General features: G+C 39.8%; 1 protein-coding gene across 4 annotated transcripts; it reads left to right on the top strand.

Annotated features, from left to right (window-relative positions):
* The first annotated feature begins 528 nt into the window (after positions 1-528).
* LOC147178600 (glutathione synthetase-like) lies at positions 529-23000 on the top strand. Of its 4 annotated transcripts, none has more exons than XM_086068294.1 (14): positions 529-578; positions 6848-6906; positions 11018-11150; positions 11305-11450; positions 11674-11749; positions 14560-14699; positions 14995-15111; positions 18803-18883; positions 19037-19114; positions 19199-19268; positions 21218-21412; positions 21953-22034; positions 22206-22392; positions 22523-23000. In XM_086068294.1, the coding sequence occupies exons 3-14, from the start codon at positions 11019-11021 to the stop codon at positions 22644-22646; spliced, it is 1428 nt and encodes a 475-aa protein (XP_085924420.1). In that variant the 5' UTR covers positions 529-578; positions 6848-6906; position 11018; the 3' UTR covers positions 22647-23000. The 4 variants fall into 4 exon arrangements, with proteins under 4 accessions (XP_085924420.1, XP_085924423.1, XP_085924422.1 ...); XM_086068295.1 differs by lacking the exon at positions 529-578 and adding an exon at positions 6377-6777; XM_086068296.1 differs by lacking the exons at positions 529-578; positions 11018-11150 and adding an exon at positions 6376-6777.
* Positions 23001-24059: the final 1059 nt, after the last annotated feature.

Raw genomic sequence — 24059 nt, 5'->3', positions numbered from 1 at the left:
TGGTCAAAATTAAAGTGATAAAAACGGTTGGCATTACAAAAAAGTTTGGTGTTGATGTGTCTGAGCTCACTTTCAGTCTATTTGGGCATGCATATTAGCAGGTGTGCACAAGAAAATACAAAGGTACCACAAATTCACTTGTTTGTTGTTATTGTTTGAATTTCAACTCTTACTGGTTGGGTGTTGGAACTTCTTTACTCTTATTGGTTCCGGGCATTTTTGAGGTCGTTGTTCTCGCGATGATCACTACTTTGCATTTCTTTCACCACAACTGGAGGCAATGGCTAGAAAGATGGTATTGGAGGACGCGATTCGGCTAGTTTTAGAAAGTACTAATTCCGAAGAAGAATTTTATTCGGACGCTAGTTCGGAGAGCTCGGAAGAGATTGAAGAGTATACTCTTGGACTTTGAATGCCAGAGAAGGAAGAGGATGATGACGATAAATACAGAGATGAGCATGAAGAGGTGTGGGAAGTGGACGCAGATGATCGCGGAGATGAGAGCGAAGGGGGGAGGGGTGAACACGACGAGGCGGCAGAGGATGATGAAAATGACGGCGATCTGAGCAAAGAAATTAGTGAGTGTCTCAAAAAATTAAAAACTATTATGGTTTCCTACTCACGAAGTGGCCACACATTATTTCCCCCATCCCATTCCTAACCCCGGGGCAACCCTCTACGCAGTAGCCAGAATCAGCAGCCTTGAAACTGCGTTAGATTTGTCTTCCAACTAGGGCATCATACAGCGAACCATAAGAAAAGTTTCAAGCGGCTTGAGGAACTAGGCAAGGCTCTAATTTGGCCTGAAATTTTGAAACGGGAAGCAAAGCCTTCTACCAAAGGCTTGGTGGAGCAGGTGGAGCATGCAGAGCAGCGTGCTGGACCCCCGTCTAAGCGCAAACAATGTGCCCTTTGCACAAAGCCACTTCGGGCTTCAAACGTTTTGCGCAAAATGTGGAACTTACATTTGCAAAAAACACATCAAGACCCATTGCATGAAATGTTAAATGGGAAAAAAAAGTAGTTCTAGTGTTTAGTTAGTAGTAGTTCTTCGTTTCAGTAACTGGTGTTTCATGTTCATGAATTCTGCATATTTGTTCTAAAGTGTTACTCATAAATTCTGTCATCAAAATCAGTTATTGTGACTTTGACCTTATTCTAAAGAAAAAAATATCTTGTTACGACTTATTGACATATTCAAGGATCTAATTATGTCATATGAAATATTTTACTTTGATTTGTATCTATCCATAATATATATACACAGCATAGTTAGTTTTGCTGTTAGCATAATACTGCTATTATTGTCCATTGGGGCATAAAAAAAACCAAAAACTATATATGTATAGATAGGTCTGATGCCACTGAACATTTTGAGCGGTTGAAAGTGAAAAAAAGTTTTCATAATATATCACACTTCAAAGGAAAAGCTTGATTTGGGACAAAATTACAAGAATTGTATGCAGAAAAATGTGTAAAAACTGGGCATGCATTAAAAAAATCTATTGTTATGACTTATGGACTTATTTGAGCCTCTAACTATGTCAAATGAAATATTCAAATTAGTCTTTTATTTTATATATATATATACAGCATAGTTAGTCTTGCTGTTAGCATAATAATGCTATTATTGTCCATAGGGGGCATTAAAAAATAAAAATAAAAATCATATATGTATAGTTAGGTCTGATGCCACTGAACATTTTGAGCGGTTGAAAGTGAAAAAAATATTCATAAATGATTAAGTTATCTCACTTCAAAGGAAATGCCTGATTTGGGCAAAATTACAAGAGTTTTGTGCTATTCAGAAAAATGCCATTGTGTAAAAACTGGGCATGCATAAAAAAATTCTATTGTTATGACTTATGGACTTGTTTGAGCCTCTAACTATGTCATATGAAATATTCAAATTTGACTTTTATTTTATTTATTTATATATATATATATATATATATATATATATATATATATATATAACGTAACGTAACGTTCACATCTCGTGTGCGGTAAACAGAAGTTCAGACGATCCATGTACATGATTGTAGCATGAAACAGAACGCTAGCTAATAAGGAAACAACCTGAAGCTCGCGCTGCTAATGGATGCAGATGTGTCCAACAGTTATCAGACAAGCTAAGTGTAAGCTAACCTATCTTCTTCTATTTATTTTGCTCCCTTCGTCTTACTATTTTCTGTCAGTGTGGATTGCGTGTAGCAATGTGCTGCTTATCAGTCTGTCAGTCTTGTTACTATGACAGACATTGCACGGTTGTGCGTTCCCGTCGACGGGTGCGAGGCTGCGAGTGTCTGTCTCAGTGTCTGAAGCATTTCAGATAGCCGAGACTATGGAGGTAAATATGGTGCAAAACTAACTTGTAAAAAAAAATTGTACCTGTAGAAAAAAGTCTACATTTTTATCTGTAAAAGTCGTGATTCGAACCTGTAAAAAAAAAATTATATCTATAAAAACAAATTTGTACCTGTAGTCAAAGAAGTCGCCACTAGGAGTCACAAGTGTTTTTTCTGCTGCTGTTCAGTGACGTGAGTTTTGCATCATTTATCTCGCTACAAAAGGTGCAAAACTGATTCGTACTTGTAGAGCGCTGTGATTTGTACTCGTAGAAGAAGAGGGCGTGCTCTGGAGGAGTTGGGCGGGCTAAAGCTCAACCTCATTGGTTGAGCGAACGACCATGGGTTGAACTCAAATGACGCCCATGCACAAGTCCGCAATTCTAAGCAAACAGAGTAGCCATACCAGTTTACGCGTCATTTTGGAAGAAGAGGACGTCTCAGGCGTGAAAATTTCAACACGGTTCAATATACGAACACCGTGTGAAACAGCTTAAACGTTGGTTGACATGCAGAGCACTCAAGTGGGCAGAAAGAAAGAAGTTTTAGTATGAAGGTAAGATTTATTGTACGAACATAGCTCGTAATCCGGTGCTAGCTAGCTAGCTAGCTCATCTCATGTTGTTGTCACGAAAACTGAACACATTGAAGTCACGATTTTTATTTCAAGATTTGAAGCCTACCAGTGTAAACATACGATCAATAGCTTGTACCTATAAAAAAAAAAAAAAACCTCATAAACTGCTGCTTAGTGCTTAGATGTGAAAATTACTATAGAGCTACAGAACCCTATTGAATGTTTTACAAGATAACCTAAACCTATAACCAAAAGTGGCCAGTACTCAGCTACTTGTATTTGACTAACATTAGATTCAAGCATCTGTACTCTTACTATCATAATAAAATGAAAACAAAACGTTTTTACTGCGAGTGGTTCTTTAAGCCGCTACAGGTATTTTAACCTCAACCCTTTATCCTCTGTATTTAATCATTTTATTTTAAATATTACAATTTATTGATAAATGTCAGTATTTTTGCAATGTATGCTTTGCAAACAGTTAAAATAAAAGGCTCTTACACTTTCAAACATACACATTTGCTTTCAACACTGAAGCCAAATAAAATAATGCAAATGAAAATGTTTATGAACAATGTCTGTGTCTATCAGTAATAACACTATTTCTGATATTAAGATGTGACAAAATCTTTTTTTTTTTTCGGCTAACAAGATAAAGCTAAACATTTAACTGATTACGTATAATGTCAGTGGCTGTGTTTTGATAATGACACAGCTAGGAAGCTATGATTATTTTTTATTGTATGAATATGCTGACCCAATCATTGTATTCGCACAGATGCCAGCATGCAGTCAATCAAAGCTACTTCTTGATCCATGTCTAGAAGGTGGCACATGGTGTGACATCAAACCTGCTTCAAAGTGGCTGTGAAGTCCAACAAATGAGAATCCTTGATACACTGGTTACTGTTCTGAGAGAATTTCACTGCAAACACCTTTGGGAAAGTGAAGAAATTATGCTTTCTAAATGTCTTCCAATTTTGAGTTTGAAATGTTGCAGGAATACAATTTAATCCATATTGAGAGTTATTTGAAATAGTCAGATCAAATAACAACATGTATCATTCAATAAACAAGATTGTGCATCATTTGAAATGTTTTATTTGATGTCCAGCCGTTTCTGCATCCATCCAAGACGAGAACAGTATTCTTCTCACAAACAGAACAAAAGTTATTGATGGAGCTGTATGAGGAATTCAAGACTCACCAAAAAAGGCAATACTGCTGCTATCACTAAGACGAGGGAAATATCATTGGCAAAAAAAAAAAAAGCCGACAGACTAAATATATAAGTTATAATTGTTTCATGTTAGATGTGTATTTCACATTAATCGTGTTATTAATTATTGATTTAATTTAAAGCACTTCGAATTGACCTACATATTCATTCTTCACTGTTACATCTCAACAGTAGCCAAAAGCGATCATGGCAACAAGTCGGCAAGTAGCCTATAACAATATATATAAAAATTAAGACTAAATAGGTGTTGAGCTGTAAATATATGTTGCCCATTATTGTAGCCACCAGAAAAAAAAAGACTAAGACCACTGCCACAGGTGGGGGAGGGGACCACCGCCTGCTACATTCACATCAACAGAAGATCTGCAAAATAATTTTCCATAATCCGGTTTGATGGAATACCCCCCAGGTTTAGCACGTCCGCCTCCCAGTGCAAAGGTTGTGAGATCAAGTCCGGGCTTCGGCCTTCCTGGGTGGAGTTTGCATGTTCTCCCCGTGCTTGCGTGGGTTTTCTCCGGGTACTCCGGTTTCCTCCCACATTCCAAAAACATGCATGGCAGGTGAATTGGACACTCCAAATTGTCCATAGGTGTGATTGTGAGTATGGTTGTTCTTCTCTGTGTGCCCTGCGATTGGCTGGCAACCAGTTCAGGGTGTACCCCGCCTACTGCCCGAAGCCAGCTGGGATAGGCTCCAGCAACCCCGCGACCCTTGTGAGGACAAGCGGTACAGAAAATGGATGGATGGATGGATGGACCCCCCAGGTGTCATCTCCTGTCTCTTGGCTGCTTGCTGATGGAGTTGGGTCATCCTTTTCACTGATGCTTCAGCAGTGTCTGCAGCAGTTGTCTCCACCTTTTGAGCAAGATTTTGAAACTTATGAGATTCTCATTTAATTAAAAATAAATAAACTAACATTTGACCTAGTTACTTTTGTTAAAGTAGCTAGGTGACAGTGACACTGCTCACGTCTTAGTGATACAGATAGACTAGCATTTCAAAAGCAGAATAGCCAATATTTAAATAAGAGTAATGTTACATTGGAAAATTTAACTCAAGTAGAAATTAAAAGCGCAGAAAAAATACTTGCAGAAATATTTGAGTACTGTGAGTGATGAGTAAACTAAGAGTGTAAGCCTTTTTTTTTAAACTGTTTGCAAAGCATACATTGCAAAATACTGACATTTATCAATAAATTGTAATATTTAAAATAAAATGATTAAATACAGAGGATAAAGGGTTGAGGTTAAAATACCTGTAGCGTCTTAAAGATCCACTCGCAGTAAAAACTTTTTGTTTTCATTTTATTATGATAGTAAGAGTACAGATGCTTAAATATAATGTTAGTCAAATACAAGTAGCTGAGTACTGTCCACTTTTGGTTATAGGTTTAGGTTATCTTGTAAAACATTCAATAGGGTTCTGTAGCTCTATAGTAATTTTCGCATCTAAGCACTAAGCAGCAGTTTATGAGGTATTTTTTTGAGATTTTATTTTTTTACAGGTACAAACTATTGATCGTATGTTTACACTGGTAGACTTCAATGTGTTCAGTTTTCGTGACAACAACATGAGATGAGCTAGCTAGCTAGCTAGCACCGGATTACGAGCTATGTTCGTACAATAAATCTTACCTTCATACTAAAACTTTTCTTTCTGCCCACTTGGAGTGCTCTGCATGTCAACCAACGTTTAAGCTGTTCCACACGGTGTTCGTATATTGAACCATGTTGAAATTTTGACGCTTGGGACGTCCTCTTCTTCCAAAATGACGCGTAAACTGGTGTGGCTGCTCTGTTTGTTTGGAATTGCGGACTTGTGCATGGGCGTCATTTGAGTTCAACCCATGAGGTTGAGCTTTAGCCCGCCCAAATCCTCCAGAGCCCGCCCTCTTCTTCTACGAGTACAAATCACGGCGCTCTACAAGTACGAATCAGTTTTGCACCTTTTGTAGCGAGATAAATGGTGCAAAACTCACGTCACTGGACAGCAGCAGAAAAAACACTTGTGACTCCTAGTGGCGACTTCTTTGACTACAAGTTGTCATTTCTACAGGTACAAATCATGACTTTTACAGGTACAAATCATGACTTTTACAGGTACAAATTTTTTTTACAAGTTAGTTTTGCACCATATGTACCTCCATACGAGACGCCCTCCCGCCGATGAGTGGGAGTGTGCGGGTGGGGCTGCGAGTGTTGGAACGCAGCCAGCAGTGGCCGGAAACGGCGCTGATGTGTAAAACCCGGAAGTCGGAAATCCGTGGCATCTACCTAATAAGTAAGGCAGACTGCAAACAGTGATTGTGACACAAAACACACCATGCAGTTAGCTTAGTGCGTCTAATCAACAAGATACCCCCTGCAGCCATCCTCCAACCAGAGGGATCCGGCTCCAGGAGATTTAGGTCACCTATGACTACCGGGTCCCCGACTGGCAGTCATTGAACATAATCTGGGTTCATGTAATCCCGTGTTTTGTTTTAAAATTGATCAAAGCTGGTGAGGATGGGGTGGGGGCCTGCCAAGCTCTGCAGTTCTGAAGCTCGGTCTGTTGCTCATATTTCACTGGCCCAATCCTGCCCCACAAGAAACGGCAAGTTGAAACGGCAAGTGTGTATAAGCCCAGAAGTGACTAATTAAAAAGTTGCTTTCTATTTTAATGCAACATTGTTATTGGCAGGTGACATTCTACACAGGCAAAGAGGAATCAAAGATCTAGGACCAGCATATTTATGAAAGGTGAGCAGCTTTATTTGTAATTACATTATTCTGTGTTGCTCATATTTTTAATGCAATGTATCCTTTGATTAGATCTAACCACTGATTAAAAGTGTATTCAAGGATCGTTTGTCGCTGTGTCTTCCGGGTCGATCATCTTAATTTATTGAATGCCATTTGACAGGATTTTAACTTCAATGAACTTTTAACTTAAATTTTTGACGGCCTACAGAATATTATGTTCTATGGCATATATAAACATGGGACCTACCGAAAGAAAGCTTAAACCCTCATCTTTCATTAGAAAAAATGTTTGTCTAGTTTTTTAAATATTATTTTTTGTTTGTGAAAGTAATTTTTGTTGCCTTTCAAATAGTAAAACTCCGCAACACGAGCAGCACAGGTCTTAACACGCTGTAGAAAATGAGGTAGCGAGCAGCACGAGTCTTACCGTGCTGTAAAAAAAAAGGACCTCTGCTTAATGTGAAAAATAGAAGTAACAACTTTCAGTAGATGTTTGTAACTTTTTTCTGTTAAGCTATATGTCTTATAGCATGTATGTACTCAATGATAGCTGAATAGAAATATTCTTTGAATACATATGTGGAAATTGCTACATGATCTTTGCTTATATTTTAACCAACAGCTCGTTTTTTTTTGGGGGGGGGGGGGCAGTCAGAGTGAGGTACTGATAAGAAACAAGTAGCAGTGCTTTCAGAAATTAAGGGGACAATGAAGAACCAAAACAACATTTTAAAAAATCACTGCATTTTATCAAAAACAATGTAGCTTGCCGAGATGTGGCAGTTAATTGTGGAGTACAGACCTGATAATAAAATATAAACATCTACACCTGCCGAAAAATAATAAAAGGCAGTTGCTCTTACCTGACCTTAATTGCTTTAATTAAAATGTCAATTTCATGTACATTCTACGTAATCATTTTTATTTATGTAAATTTGTTGTTCATAATTGATTCTTTATAAACAAATGTCAAAAATAGTTTTTATGGTGATTGGCATTGCAGACAAACAACATTATGTGTGATTTATTGTTTAGCCATTATTTCAATTAAGAATTTTACAATGGATATTTTCACACACACGTACTCACGCACATATCTACATACACGTACATACACACACCCTCTATCAATTTCCTGCACTATTCATCTACTTTCAGCACCCCGACCCCCTCTTAAAGCATGGCAGCTTGGTGGTGACTTGGGTTCGAATCCTAAGTGAATGGGCAGTGTATGCACGTTATCATGTGCCCCTTAATTATTATTTTTTACTTTGAGCACCTTCCCCTCCAAAGGTTACTGTTCTTGATTAATCAGCAGTAGAAGAGAGGCAAGTTTAATTGCAAATCTTGTTTTGGAAAAAACTAACAAAAAAACAGAGAAATCGAGGGTTTTGTGAAAATGTTCATTTGATGTAAAAATTCAACTTTGACAATAATAATTTTTGTTTTTATTACAGGTCACACATATAAACAGTATTTTCCCTTCAAAATAACATCAAACATAAAAATAAAAAATACGGAGCTATTTACAAGTGCGTGTGCGGTCTTGCCCGCCTTCAAGGCACATACTTTCTTTGGGTGTAGTAGATGTGAAAGTCCTTTGTGCAACACGACGTATACCACATAGTCAGCATGATTCCATCCAAGGATCATCTTAACGTCTGCTGCCTGATGTGCACAATAAAAAGAAATACATAAAAATCACCATAAACATATTTACTTATTGCAATGTGAAGATTATTTTTAAAATTTATTTTACCTTTATTTACACTGCAAACAGGAGGAGCTTGAGTTGTTCTGGTGCTGGATACACAATCCAATATAAAGAAAAAAGTACTTTACGAAACATACTTTTTTGTTGCTGCACTTGCATTTATTACCACAAGTGTTTCAATTTACCTTTGATTATTTCATTTATTCAGTGGTTTTGGCATAACTGACCTGACCTGACCATTTTTTTAATTTTGTTTTTACTTATCGTGCACTGCTATCTTTAACTCCATATTTACATAATTCATGATCTGTAACACACAAGGCAATAGATCAAGGGTTCAAGCAAAACATTTTCATTTGACTGAAACATTTTTATGTTTAAATTAACTGCGGTCAATTAACAACAATTTTGCAGGGCAGTAGGGCGCACACTGATTCTTTTTAAATAATAATATTTAGGCATTAATCAGGGATGAAAAATGTGACACGTATACGACCGCTCTAGGAGTGTAATTGGGAATGCAATTTAAAAAAAAAAAATACTTCACGCATACTTAAAAACATCAATTTGATGCATTTTGAGAGATAAAAGTCAAGCAGACTTAAAAGACAGTATCAATGTAAAATAAAACATCTATCTACATACATGGGCATGTTATGCTATATAAGCAGGGTTGGGAGGCTTACTTTTAAATTGCATTCTTCTGATACAGTTTCTCGTTACTTGTTAAAAGAAATGTAGTTATTAACGTAATCTAATCACCATACTATTAAAATAATGTAACTTGGCCAGTAAGCCATGACCGCGAATAACCAAAATCCATGTGTAATTGACACCTATTTAAATGGATGGATGGATGAATGGTGAGCTCAGATACATAGATTATTTATTCAGCCCATGAGGAAAGTAGATTTGCTTTCTCCATAACAGTTGTTGCCATCATAACGTGTGAAATGGTGAAAAAGCGGACAAATAACGCTTATGAAGGCAATATTTACAGATTCACACCCAAATAACCTTGCCTTCATCACTCACAAAGACGCAAGAGCCCACGCACACACGCACGCACGCGCCGTAATGATGACCTAATTACGCTACGACGATGATGACGATGCGTTACATCAACCGCAAAACGAGCTTTTATCCCAGTTGCTAGTTTTGACACTTTTTTTGTTAATATGGTGTCTAAATAGTACATTGGTGCGTAATATGTAAAGAAGGTGGAACACTGACTCACGTTAGCATGTAGCGGGTTAGCAACTAGGTCCTCCCTAGCAGGACGCCGCAGCATCTTTTTCCTTTTCTTCAGTGAGTAAGTTCCAAACAGTGAATAGCGATTAAAACATCCTCTTTCCACTTCTACATTCTAATTGGCCCATAGCGTGTGGAGGACTCGACTCTCGACATGTCCCGTCCGCAATGCCACCCTGCACTCTAGGGACAGACAGTTCCGCCAACTTCTCCTAATATGGCTTGCTGCTTCTCCACGGAGAAGGTACACACAGCATGAAATTTAAGACCTCGCCCAGATATTAAAATTCAATACTTTTTCAAGAATTTTTAAGGTGGTATTAATAAATTCAATGCGTGAAAGCAATGTCAGTTTAGTGATGGGATCTTACAACAAACGTGCAGTCCCCATGGGGACTTATTTATAGGGTACACCCCTGTCTCATTTTCAAAATGACGGAAATCCGTCCCCACGACGGAGAACTTTAACCCCTGCAAAAGATAGTATAGGCATCATAAGCTACCGTTGCCATCTTCTGGCAACTACACCTCATTGCAATATTTTTTAAGCTCAATACAAGCCTGGGACTTGCATGAGGTTCTTCTACGTCCAGTACATACAAATAAAAAAAACTGCAAAACCCGAACGGTTGGATTCAAAACCCGAGTTAATTCGTGGATGGCACTGAATGAGTTAACGATTTGGTTCTTGATCCCGTCAATCAATCTGCTGTAACGACGTCGTGCGTGCTCGACAGGTGCGCACGACGCTTTCACGTCGTTTAATGAGGAAAACGTTTCATGTCCATAAAATCCAAACTATTGAGCCGATCATATTGATATTTTCAGACTGATGTGGGCCTAAGGAGATTTGTGTATGTGAATTTTGGTGGTGAGTGGTTGTAGTTTTCTAACATTACACTTTTAATAGTGAGCATCTATGGGGAATAAGGCTGAATGCCAATATCATCCAAAATACTGTGGCGATTGTTTTGACATTTTCAGAGGTTTTGCATGACATAAACCCTTTAAAGTTTTGTTTAGATTGATGAATGACACTGAACTAGATAGCACTTATAAGAACAAAAGGATGTTCCTGGCATTTTTAATCGAAATGATCCTCTGCTGTGTCCTTTGTCTTTACTTATCTTGAATATCAATCAGAATGGCTGAGGGGATACGAAATGAGTTCACGAAGAACACAATCCTAATAAATGAATTGGCAGAAGTGGCAAAAGATTCAGCACTTATTCGTGGTTTCCTTGTGAAGGGCAAAGAATCCCTCAACTCATTACAGGTGAGAATTTACCATCTTTTTGGTTATAATGAAGCCCTTTAATTGAACATGTTAGATAGTTGGCATGGTCTCATAAAACTACTCAAACAATTTCTAGAAAAAAAAACAAGCAATCAGTAGTACTTGAATATCACTATTGCTGTTTGTATTTTAGGTGGTGACTTATGCTCCCTTCACGCTCTTCCCCACACCTGTGCCGAAAGCTCTTTTCTTCCAAGCCATGGAAGTGCAAACTCACTACAACACACTGGTGGATAAGATCAGCCAGGATGCTGACTTCCTGCAAGAGGCTCTTGCCAGGTGGGATGCTGACTTCCTATTGGGGTGTCAAATCATAGCTGGACATGTTCATCATGAAGGAAGGGAAACATTTTTTTAATGTAAAGAAGAAACTATTAGTGAATCATACAAACCTTCTACAAAATAGACACAATTTTTACATATTTGTCAAGTGATTTATAGTCATTTAAAATATTGTTACTAGAGTTTACAATTTATATTTTGAAATATTTTTGTATTCTAGCACCATTGCTGTGGATGATTTCACTGCGAGGTTGTTCAAGATACACCAGCACGTCATCAAAAATGGAATATTGCAGGTATGCAAATCCACCTGTATAACCTGACAAGGCCCAAGAAATATTGTATTCGATTGCTATAAAAACATGGAACCTACCAAAGGAAAGATTAGAGTCTCCTCTTTCCCCAGGAAAAAAAAATATTTTTGTAACTTTTTCAGTTTTGCAGCAATTAGCATTAGAATATAGCTAAGTTTAATCATTATTTCCAAACCTGTTGAAAACACTGGGGAAAAGGGCTTGTTGCAACACGGCCCTGGTTGATCTCTTATACTAGGCTGCATCAAAGCCTTCTGTACGCTCTAGCATAAAAAAAATAAAAACGTATAAATACGTTTTTGGGACCATGGCAATATTTAACTATTTGACTGCCAGACGTTTTCAGAAAAGGGATGCCGTCAGTGCCAGCCGATTTAAGCATTTTGACTGATCTTTCAAGGTCCACAGAAAATGTTCTGTTTGGACTATGGAAACACACGTACTACCAAATGATTGGAAAGATTGGACTTTCATCTTTCATCAGAAAAAAAAAGTTTGTTTCTACCTTATTCCGTTCTTTAGTAATCAACAATAGAAAATGGTTAGTTTGACCCAATTTCGCCTGTTTTGGACCAAAATACGGAGAAATCAAGCTTTTAGTGAAACGATATTATTTCATGCATTCTAGTGAATTTTACACTTCTTTTTGTCCATGAATGATGCCACAAACACCTAAATAGTGCTTTACTTCTATAAAACACTACCACCAAGAATGAAAAAGTTTTTTTTGATAGCAAAATACGTTTATTTACATTCAACAGTGTAACAATTTGACAACAATTTGGCAAACTATTTACAAATGTGTGCAACTGTGGTGCTATTTACAAATATGTGGATGTTTCTACGACAGTTTTTCTTTTTGTAACACTCTCCTGCGTGCAAGGAGACGCAACAGCATTTGCACAACAGATTGCCTCTTCGCGTGCTCCACTTTCTTGCAGGCTGTTTTTTCCGGGGAATAGCAAGTATATACTGCAGTGTGTGTTGCCATCAAGTCTAATATCAGGATCATGCTACGGTTTCGTTACGTCTCGCTTCCTCGTGTCCTTCAGTTGCTACACCGGGTTGTAAGAGATGTTCTGATCCATTTTATCCACTCCATTCATGGTGGCATCGTAGTCCAGAAACAGTGTCTTCTCCGTGATCAGACTGTACCCGCTCCTCCGATGAATATGCATTGGACTCGGGGTACTCTTCATTGTCCGATCGAATGTCCGGTCGGCTATTGTGCGCGTTTTCCGGCCTTAGCAGCGGTAGCCGCGCTAGCCGCGCTTAGCCGGTGAGGCTTACTACGTGATCATAACAGTCGCGTCAAGGCTTCCAACTTTGGCGTCAAGCTCGGAGTCATCATCATCATCATCATCAATCTGCATTGGTCGATGCCAACTCTCCATCGCCCGATCGAATGTCCGATTGTGTAGAAGTACCCGGTCGGTTATTGTGCGCGTTTTCCGGCCTTAGCAGCGCTAGCAGCGCTAGCCGCGCTAGCCGCGCTTAGCCGGTGAGGCTTACTACGTGATCATAACAGTCGCGTCAAGGCTTCCAACTTTGGCGTCAAGCTCGGAGTCATCATCATCGTCGACATCAATGCGCTTTTTAGTATTGATTGATGCTTTCCGTCTTTGAAAAAAATGCTCAAGCGTGAGCTGCTTGCAACCGGTTGCTTGGTCAGCCATTGTGGCTTCATCAGCCATTGTCTCCTCAACACTCTAGCTCCGCCTCACGTCTTCTACTGACGCCCACGGTGGGCGGCCCATCCAACCTTGTGCAAAGAGAGTCATCGCTGCCCTCTAGGGGCCAAAACGAGTCTTTTACTAATCAGATCTGCCTGATACTTTCAGCACAGCTGCCCAAGGCTTTCCTGCACCCGTTTCCAAAAAAACAACAAAAAAAACATAGGGGACGTCTTTTAACGTCCTCGGCGCCCTTCCCTAGGTTTATGCTAAACGTTTTATAACGTTTATGGCAGTCAAAGAGTTAAAATGGAAAGTTTTTGTAAATTTTTGGGAGCAAATGAGTTAAAAATGCACATATTTTTACATGCAGATTTATTACAGGCTTTGCATGCACATGCAAAATAAACAAACAAATTAATTAATAAATCGCTGACAAAAGGACACTTCGCTATCAAATGGGGAAATGGGCAAGTTCTGCTTTAGGGGTCAGGCTCCGTTCTGTGTGTAGTTTTACTGTTCTACCACTCGGCTTTGTGCTGTATGTATGGTAAGTTGTGCTTAAATGTACACGTTTTTATGCACAAGTGCACGTTGCTAAATCTGATACTTTGCATGGGGATGTTCTTACACAATGATTTGCATACATTGGCGTGTTTCCCTAGTTGATAAATGAGGCCCCAGGATTTTTGTCTATATATTGCATCTTTACCGTACTTATTTTGTATACAGTATAAAGATACATACACACGTTTGTTTTACTATCTTTGTGGGGCCATCTCATTAACATGATGCATTTCCTAGCCCCTTCCCCTAACCCCAATCATCAAAAATGATTGCCTACCCCTATTCCTTACCCTAACATCAACCACAACCCAATTCAAACCTAAACTCTAAAACCAAGTCTTGACCCTCAAAGAGAGGTCTAAACTTGTGGGGCCCAGCAAAATGGCCCAAACATGGACGGGTGGGCCCCCCAACTCTGTGAAATCCCGAAATGTTGGCCCCACTATGTAACAAAAACAAGACCACACACACACACACAAAATCATTTTAGAGGTGACGTTGTCTTCATCAAAGTGTCAGTCTGTCATTTAGTATTCTTGCCTTTTTTTCCAGTCAATTGTGGTGGGTCTGAATCGATCTGACTACATGTGGGAGCAGAATGATGATGGACGCACATCCCTGAAACAGATTGAGATTAATACCTTTGCTGTTTCTTTTGCAAGCCTCGCCTCATGCATGTCTGATATACACCGGTAAGCAAGCCCGGCCTGACAAGGCAGGGCCAACAGGAACTTTCCTGGTTATCCACTAGAGGGGCCGCTTGCTGGCTGACATGACAGCCAAGCAAAAGTCAAAAGTCAAATCAGAAAGGAGAAAAATGTTTGGCTGAAAATTTTTCTTTTGGTACTTTAATGTTGTGGTATTTGTATTTGTTGCGAAGAGTAGATGATGCACCAACATTTTGTTTGCACTGAATTTCTTATGTTTACCTTCCTTTCTAAATTTCTGTTACTATTGACAAAAATGTCCTTTACGTTACTACAACAGACACGTTCTTAAGGTGGCTGGCCAGCTGGAGGAGAGCCAGCGCATCATTGACAACAACCCTGCAGTGGGCCTGGCCAAGACTTTGGCCAAGGTCTGGGAGCTCTATGGATCAAAGCAGTGCGTCTACTGAAAACCTCATTAAACAACACTTCATCGCCTAATAATAACATTTCTACAAACCCAATTCCAATTAAGTTAGGAAGTGTTAAACATAAATAAAAACAGAATATGGTGATTTTGAATACATTACAAAGAAAAAATATTTAATGTGCAAACTGATAAACTTGATTGCTTTTAGCAAATAATATTTAACAAAAAGCTTGAACAGGGTCATGTTTATCACTGTGTTACATCATCTTTTATTTGAACAACATTCAATATATGTTTGGGAAGTTGGGAACTAAGGACACTAATTGTTGAAGCTTTGTTGGTGAAATTCTTTCCCATTCTTGCTTGATGTACAGCTTCAGCTGTTCAACAGTCGGGGTCTCCGATGTCATAGATTACGCTTCATAATGCGCCACACATTTTGAATGGGAGACAGGTCTGGACTGCAGGCAGTTACATTCGAAGACATGCTGTTGTAACTCGTGCAGAATGTGATTTGGCATTATCTTGCTGAAATGCTTCTTCAAATGTAACTTTCAGCATTAATGGTGCCTTCACAAATGTGCAAGTTACCCATGCCATTGGCACTAGCACAGCTCCATACCATCACGGATAATGGCTTTTGAATTTTGCGTCCATAACAGTCTGGTTGGTTCTTTTCCTCGTTGGCCTAGACACAACGTCGTACACAATTACCATCCATCCATTCATTATCTACCGCTTATCCGGGGTAGATAATGAAGCTCCGAAGCACGCTTTAAACTCGAAAGGCGGCTTATAGTGAATCAGTGGGCCGGAGCTTGCTTCAGTTGACGTCACTGATGACGTTCAAACCACTTCACTGCTTCATTCCGACAGTCAGCTGACTGCTTCGGTTTGACAGACGGAGTTTCAAAACTTTGACTCGAAACTCAGTGCAGGCTGAAACATTGCATTATATCTCTGTTTCTACACGTATTGTACGTTACGAATAGCTGTCGTTTGACATTTGGAGTGTTGAACTTTTTAACTGATAGACCCATCCAGGAAGCGTTCTCAAGTGATTTGGTGCCACCGAAAAGGTAAATTACGCTCACGTTCCGTGTTCATTGTTTGATTCAACGGAGCTTTTAATGCTACATGCTCGTGCAAACTTATGATTGGTATTGATATTATGCATCATCTTTGCGGAGGCGGAGCCTGTCGGAACCCGGCGGGGCGGGTCAGGAGAGCGTCCTGACTAAATAAAAACAGCAGACCAAGGCCCCGTCCACATGAAAGCCCCGTTTCAATGTATCCCCACAAGTTTCTTACCGTTTAGGCCGTTCGTCCACACGATGGCGCGGTTTCGGAACTTGAAACCGATCACTTTTGAAGTGGAAAGATTTCAAAACGTGCTGCGTAGGCGTCCGTCTGGACACCATATGCAGGATACTCCTCCAGTGATGACGTAATAGTCGCAGCTCGATGACGACGCATTGTTGCAGATTGATGACGTATGCGTCAATTCTCGCGTGACTGCGCGTGAACCGTCAGTCTGTCAACAACAATGGCGGATAGACGTGTCGTAGTCGTTTAGCGGATCCTCCTTAGCTTGCTTATGCTTTTGCAGCAAAATATTTTGCTTCTGTATTCCCACGTTCAACAAGCGGTGTTGTACTTGAATCACCCGCCATTGTCACTTCTTTTGATACATGCAAAAAAAAAAGTGTTCGTCTTCTTCGCTCATTCTTCTTCTACGCTTTCCGTTAACTCCCTGTGGCTGCGCTACAGCGCCACTCCAGACTTGGCATATACATTACAGCCGTTAAATGTCCTCAGCGTCTTCTTTTGGACACAGGCAAGTCTTGAAATGCTTCTGTGTGTACGAGATTTGTTTGAGGAACGGAGCCGGCTTTGCTTCCGTCTGGACGGGGCCTAAATACACTCACACTGATTGACACAACAAGACACAAGGGACTGAGGGTACTGATTGGTCAACACACGGGAAAGGCAAGACACACACACACAGGTGGAGATGGTTACACATGACGAGACAAGGAACACAACAAAACACTGATCACACAGACAAAGACAACAAGAACACCTAAAATAAAACAAAACCCCAGGCCCACAAACCGAAAAATAACAGTTCCTCAATAAAAACACAGTTATACAAGCATTCAGTACACTACACACACACTATCAAGTATAAACACTCAGTACACCGAGCACAATCCCTGTTAGGTTTTCGGTATGACCGGAAAGGGGATCCCAGAATCGCAGAACACAGAGGGAGGATGCGAGTGGTTTATTCAACAAAACACGTGAATACAAACACAAAGCGCTGGTTGAAAGCCAAGACAAAAGGTTAACAAACACAAAAATACCTGAAGGCTACAAACTAGTGATGGCAAAATTGTACGTACCGGAACACAAGCGGAAGGAACACAAGCGGAACTTGTGATTTGAATCGCGTTCCTAAATCTGTCTCAGAATCAGGATGTCACGTGACAGTTGCCTTTCGCCTTCCATTTCGCCTCTAAACGTCACATTGTTTCAGCAAGTGAACATCATGTTCTAAAATTAAATAAAATCCCACCAAATAAATCCAACCTAAGTATACTTCGTATGTGAAATTGCCCTCACTGCTGATTCATCTCCCTACATCATAAAATGTCAACAACCTTTTGAATGCGGTCTGTTATGCAGGTGACCCCGGTTCAATTCCCGGTCCAGGTGGCATGTTTTTTGCAGATCATTATTTTTCTTCTCTAATACTTTCTGTCAAAACTTAAAATGCCCTTTCGCTAAAAAAAACTGCCTTTGCAATGTAGCCTACAAGTTTTTGATTAAATCGGATGGTATAGTACTGTGGGTTTCATCAAAGCATTTAAGTCATGTTGAGAAATGATGATCTATTTAAAAGGAAAAACAAACAACAAACCACCTCCTGCAGCACAGCTGAATCTAATGATCAGCATCAGCTAATCAGCAAGTTTTGCAGAAGCCTGATAACGATCCTGATCACAAATCAGGTGTGTTAGTGGAGAGAAACATGGAAAACGGGGCTCTCGAGGACCGAACTTGAGCACCCCTGTATTATACAAAACAAGCGTGTCACATTTGCAGGAGTTCTTTTGGATAATGAATCCAAATGCACAATTATTACTACTGACACTAGAGGTCACCCAAGGGGACTGAATGAAGCTTTGGGGAGGCAACCACTTTATGACACAGTGGTTCAAAAAAGGTTCAGAGCTTCAGAAAACCTCGTTTTGCCTTCACTACCAATTAGCCTGTTCACCTGTGGGATGTTCCAAACAGGTGTGTGATGAGCATTCCTCAACTTTCTCAGTCTTTTTGTCACCTGTGACTGTCCCAGCTTTTTTGGAACGTGTTGCAGCCATAAAATTCTAATTGAATGATTATTTGCTAAACACAATCAAATTAATCAATTTGAACATTTTGTCTTTGTAGTGTATTTAATTAAATATAGGTTGAATGTGATTTGAAAATCATTGTATTCCATTTTTATTTGTTTAACACAACATCCCAACTTCATTGGAATTGGGTTTGTACTCTAAGCTATATGAAATAAGCATAATTAAATAAAGATTGCTTAATTTCACATTGTATTCATTAGGCTTTCCAAAAATGGCTATTTGACACAATTATGCACCATACCCTAATGTAGAATGTTTTTAAAAAGTGTTTAACAGGAGCCCTGTTGTCATTAAAGAGCGGTTGTCATGTTCTTGGTGGAGAAGAATGAGCCCAATACCCTGGATCAACGGGGAGTTGAGAATGAGCTGTGGAAAGGGTAAGGTGTGATTATTAGTTTTAGACCTTGACAATATCTTCCATAACTTCAATGTTTCAAATGAAAACGTTGCAGCTTTTCTGTGAAATGCATCCCTTGCTCACTGAACATTTTCCATTTAATGATAATCTCCCAGTTGTCAATGTTTTTCAGGAATATTGCCGTAATACGAAAGGATTTTGAGGATGTCGCTGAATCTGGAAAACTTGATGAGGACAAGAGACTGTTTGTGTAAGTGTCTTCTGTTCATCGATACCCAACATGAACACGTCTTTTTGCTTGTTTTAATACAGTTGTGTCCTACCACAAATTCAGTGATCATCAGGAGGTTGCAGTGGTCTACTTCAGGAATGGCTATATGCCTCAAAACTACAAGTCTGAAAAGGTAGTCACTTACTGTATTTCTTCAAGGGGAACCACACACATTTTTTAACAGACACAGGCACATAATGAAGTTTTAACACTTATAAGGATATGTTTCTGGAAGCATCCAAACTCCACTCACAATGGGCATCATTCACTAACTGTATGTGTGCAACAATTTGTTCATGTTTGACGCACAAATGGGTGATTCATCAATATCTTCGCACTTGAATTTGTGCATATCCTGCCAACAAATTTAGAATAGTATTTATAGTGATGAGTACATATTTCACTGTGTAGCAGTCTCCGAGAATAAGGAACGTTCCCAAAGTTAAGTAAACCTGAAGTCATTTTCTCAAATGGGGGGAGCGGTGGGGGTGTCTGGCGGGCCTGCAGTGCCCCGTCCTGCTGCGTTGGGTTGGGGGCGCGGGCCGTGTTGGGGTGGGGGGCGCTCCTGCTCCTGGGTTTGCTCTCCGGCCGGTGGCCCTGAGGTGTTGCGCTTGCTCTGCCCTGGCAGGGGTCGACGGCTCCCCTCTTTGGTGGAGATTTTCATGCATGCCAGATCCACCACACCAGCATCTATCGAAACTCAGACCCAATCTGCTTCCTCCTCAGGTCATTGAATCGGTGGAGGCTGGTGTCTGTGGATCTCACTCGGCTTCGTCTGTCCTTCCTTCCTTTCCTCAGTCTCTCCTTTGGTCTCTTGAGGTCTCCCTGATTTGTTGGAATTTAGATGTTTCTGGGGTTGGTGAAGTACTCTGGTTCTTGGCCCGGTGGGTGGTGGGTGGTGTCTGGTCGGTGCTGGATTTCACTTTCCTTTCTTTTCTTTGGTCTTTCCTCAGGTCTCTGACGGCCTCACGACGCTGGCTGGATTCTGAAGTGTTCGGTTTAGGTGAACGGTCTGGGATTTTTTTAATAGGTTTTAGGTGAACTAATGAATACACACTCACACGCACATACACATACTCACCCACATACAAAATAAAAATTTATAAAAATTTAAAACATTTTTAAAAAAAAAATTAAAAAGAGAGCAATGATGATGACATGTCAAATCGGTAAAATTACCGAATGAACAAGTTCTCCAGGAAAAAAAAAGAATACAGTATGTTTGATTCTTGTATTCAATATCAATTCCCACACTATGTTAATACTGGCCGCCGCGCAAGAAGTTTTCAAGAAAATATATTAATATATATATATTATAAGGCGCACTTATTTTTTGTCTTGTGTGTGCACCGAGTTCTGGAGACGTTTTCCTTCCAGCCAAGCGTCGGGGCAAATGTTGCTGGGCCAACGCATGTTTCTGATTGCCGGTCTGGTTCACACTCGTTCTTGGTTGGCTGCTGGCCTGTGTTGGTACTGCAGGGGTTTGGTTGGGGGGGGGCTTGGCTGCGAAGGCAGAAGAGAGTTCATGGTTCATGGAATCCATGGTTCGGAAGGTGAGGAAGCAAAAAAACGTCGGGGCTTGCCATGATTATGGGAGGATCCAACCGCTGGAGAAGCATTGGAACGAGCCACCAAAATAAACTGGAAGGCCGCGCCGCGGTGTGTGAATGGATTGTGAACGTCTGTTAAAGTACACGGCAACGAATAACGTGAGTGCCGTGAGTTAAATAGTTGAATTATAAAGTACAACTGAACTCACTATTTTACTCCAGTTGCCATTTTAAAACACATAGTAGAATGCTTGCTACCGTATTTTAGCATACATGCTACCATTTGTTTTTAGCATGCATGCACCAAGTATGGTACGGTGCGCTCGTTTCGGAGCTGCAAATACCTACAGTTAGCCACCAGTAGCTCTGCGTGCACATTTTTTTTTTTTACCCCATATCCCCCCTCCCCCCGCCCCACAAAATGTACCAGTCCAGCCTTGATTAGGATCTTTAAGATGTAAAAACAAATCATACTTGACTATTACTGCCATACAGGTTTCAATTGTACCAGTTCTTTTTTTTTTTTTTATAGGCCTGGGAGGCCCGCCTGATGATGGAGTGCTCTTTGGCTGTGAAATGTCCGGATATCAGCACCCACCTGGCTGGAACTAAGAAGGTGCAGCAGGTGCTTGCTAAGCCCGGTGTTCTGGAACGCTTCTTCCCCAACCAGCCACAAGTAGTGGAGCAAGTGAGGGCCACCTTTGCTGGCCTTTACACTTTGGACATGGTGAGCAACAAGCTGTGCCTATGAATCACAATACAAGTTACACAAAAGCTTTTTTTTCACACAAAACCATTATCTACAAGTAATTACTAGTGCTGATCTCTACAGAAATCATTAACACGACTGTTTAATTCAAATTCCCAAGAAAGCAAAGACCATCAGGGAAAAAAATGTTCACCTAACTTCTGAAAATCACGATTCACAATGAGATAGTAAACTCTGAATAGTCGATGCAAACAGTGAAGTTCATTCTTTGAGAGGCTCTCATGAATCCAAACAGGCATCCTAGCATAAAACAAAAATGAAATGAATGAAATTAAAAATTGTCAGTAAGATGAAACATTCCTTATGGGAGGATAGAAGACGAGCCCAAAAAATGTACAAGCTTGTTTTCCTGTCTACATCCCTATACTGCAATTGAGGGCCCATTTATACAACACTATTTATAACAGAAACTTCCAACTACTGGCCTAGCATATGTATTACAGTGTTCTATGCTTTTATGTGACATTTCTTAAGTGTATTTATTTATTTTAATTGAAGGGAGCAGAAGGTGACAAAACGGTAGCAATGGCTTTGGCGGCACCGGATCGCTTTGTCCTGAAGCCTCAGCGAGAAGGAGGAGGTACGGTCAAAGAAATAAAAGGCATTCATTTCATCATGCAGCAAAACATCGATCAGTTTTCTGCATGGTGGCATTTTATGCATTAGGGTTAGTACTGCTCTTGTTGATGCATTGCTAAATCCAGAAAGCTTGACCTTGGTAAATAAAGTCATCACACTTCTATAATTCCAGGAAACAACATTTACGGACAAGATATCTGTGAGGTTCTTGGCAAAGTAAACAGTCCGGAGAGGATGGCCTATATCCTGATGGATAAGATCCAGCCCGTGCCTACACAGAACTACCTGCTGAGAAGAGGCAAGCCCCTCAAACTAAGTCATTGTCTGAGTGAACTGGGCTTCTTTGGAGCCTATGTCAGGTAAGCACATGCAGTCACTCAAAGAATTGCATTTCCATGCTTGTTTCACATTGTTACGATCAAGATGAGAAGTTTAAAGAAAGATACCAAAACGTTTCTTAGGTAATCCTCACATGCCATTTTTGTGCAGGCAGGATAAAGACATGGTGATGAACGATTGTGTGGGCTATCTTATGAGGACGAAGAGTTCAGAGCACCCTGACGGTGGTGTAATTGCAGGAGTGGCAGTCGTTGACAGCCCGCTCCTCTTCTGAGAAGGTCCATGAGTAGTTGGGCTTGACACATTTGAGCGCAATTAGTCAACAGTGCACTCTCTGAGTGTTTCTTCGCTCTTCCAGTCAGCCATGTCCACCTAATTAATTGATGATTCGCTCATTGCCAGATTGTTCAATATGTAAGATGCTCCAGCACTTTTTTTTATGGATTGATCTTCTGTTTGCTTTTAAATGTTGTCAATTAAGTATTCTTGGTAATTTTGGTGGGCTACTTTTTGTTTCTTTGCTTTTTTTTTTGTTTTTTTGTTTTTAAATGCTTTTACTGTAAAAAAAAAAAATTGTTTGAAGCACACCGAGTTGCCTTGTGTATGAAATAAAGATGCTTTGCCTTACCTTCTCTAACCTTCCTGCCTTTCACCAATCTGCTCTCCGTGGATTACGGAGCATTTCATCACCTGATTCCAAACCCTGTCCCTATTCTTCAAAGGTTATTTATCTAGACTTTGACATTTTATGTCCCAAAAAAATCTTCCCAAAGTAGTTAACTGCTCTTTTTCTGGGTTATAAAGTTAGTTTAACAGCTTGTAAACATCACATGACCAAACCCACACAACATGTGAAGCTGTAATGGTCGTTAATGGAGCCCCGGTGTACTCTAGTCTTTGCCGGCACAGCTCAAACCTATATTGGATGACTAGTGCCGTACTCGGATGGAATTTTTCCTCTCTTTAAATTTTGTCTCAAAAAAGCTGTCACGCCTCTGTAATCACCTGCACCTGTTCATGGCAGCTTGCGACACCTGCGGTAAAAGTCTCTGGCGTTCGTGGCTTGTTGCTAGCTGGTAACGTTAGGATCAGGTGCCTGCCTGGCAACAGTAGTTTGACAGCTGTTGCTTGGCTCGCTTGTTTTTCTTATTATTTTCAATATTGTGGACCTATGCTATTTTGTAATCCGCTCTCTATGTTTAAACAAAAGGAATGTGCCTTAAATTGCACACACAAAAATAGAACTTTGCCTTCATTTATAATTATTTTATAAAACACAAGCTTTAAAAAAAAAACTTTAAAAAAAAACATAAAAAATGTCCAATATGGCCATTTGTATTTTAGGAACACAACTTCAAGTGCAATATGTATGTATGTATCTTACCTTATATTGCACTTAAAGTTGTGCTCCTAAATCCTAACGGCCATATTCGATATTTTGAGTATTTTATTTTATTTTTTTACTTTAATGGGCAAAAGCATTTTATAAAATAAATTAAGACAACGTTCTATTTATCTGATTTCATTTTATTTATTTTTTTGAAAAACAATCCGATCCGTGACTTTTGTGATCCGTTGCACCACTAGTTGTTTGGGTCCAAAAACTATGAGGTGGTCAACAAAAACTGAATTGCAGTATGTCCAAGATTAGATCACTGACGGAGAGGCAACAACTTCAAAATTCGTT

This window comes from Leptonotus elevatus, chromosome 2 (assembly GCF_054856555.1).
Source record: "Leptonotus elevatus isolate MCC_2025b chromosome 2, RoL_Lele_1.0, whole genome shotgun sequence".
In the NCBI taxonomy this organism is placed as follows: Eukaryota; Metazoa; Chordata; class Actinopteri; order Syngnathiformes; family Syngnathidae; genus Leptonotus; species Leptonotus elevatus.
The sequence above is the reverse complement of the archived record's forward strand: the minus strand, read 5'-3'. Positions and strand labels throughout refer to the sequence as shown.

What these genes read in the sequence shown, in the direction of transcription:
- LOC147178600 (XM_086068294.1), top strand. Translation starts at nt 11,019, where the DNA reads ATGGCTGAGGGGATACGAAATGAGTTCACGAAGAACACAATCCTAATA. An exon ending in GAGCTCTATGGATCAAAGCA is followed by an intron (nt 15,112 to 18,802) that starts GTGCGTCTACTG and finishes TTGTCATTAAAG; the next exon opens with AGCGGTTGTCATGTTCTTGG. An exon ending in GAGAATGAGCTGTGGAAAGG is followed by an intron (nt 18,884 to 19,036) that starts GTAAGGTGTGAT and finishes AATGTTTTTCAG; the next exon opens with GAATATTGCCGTAATACGAA.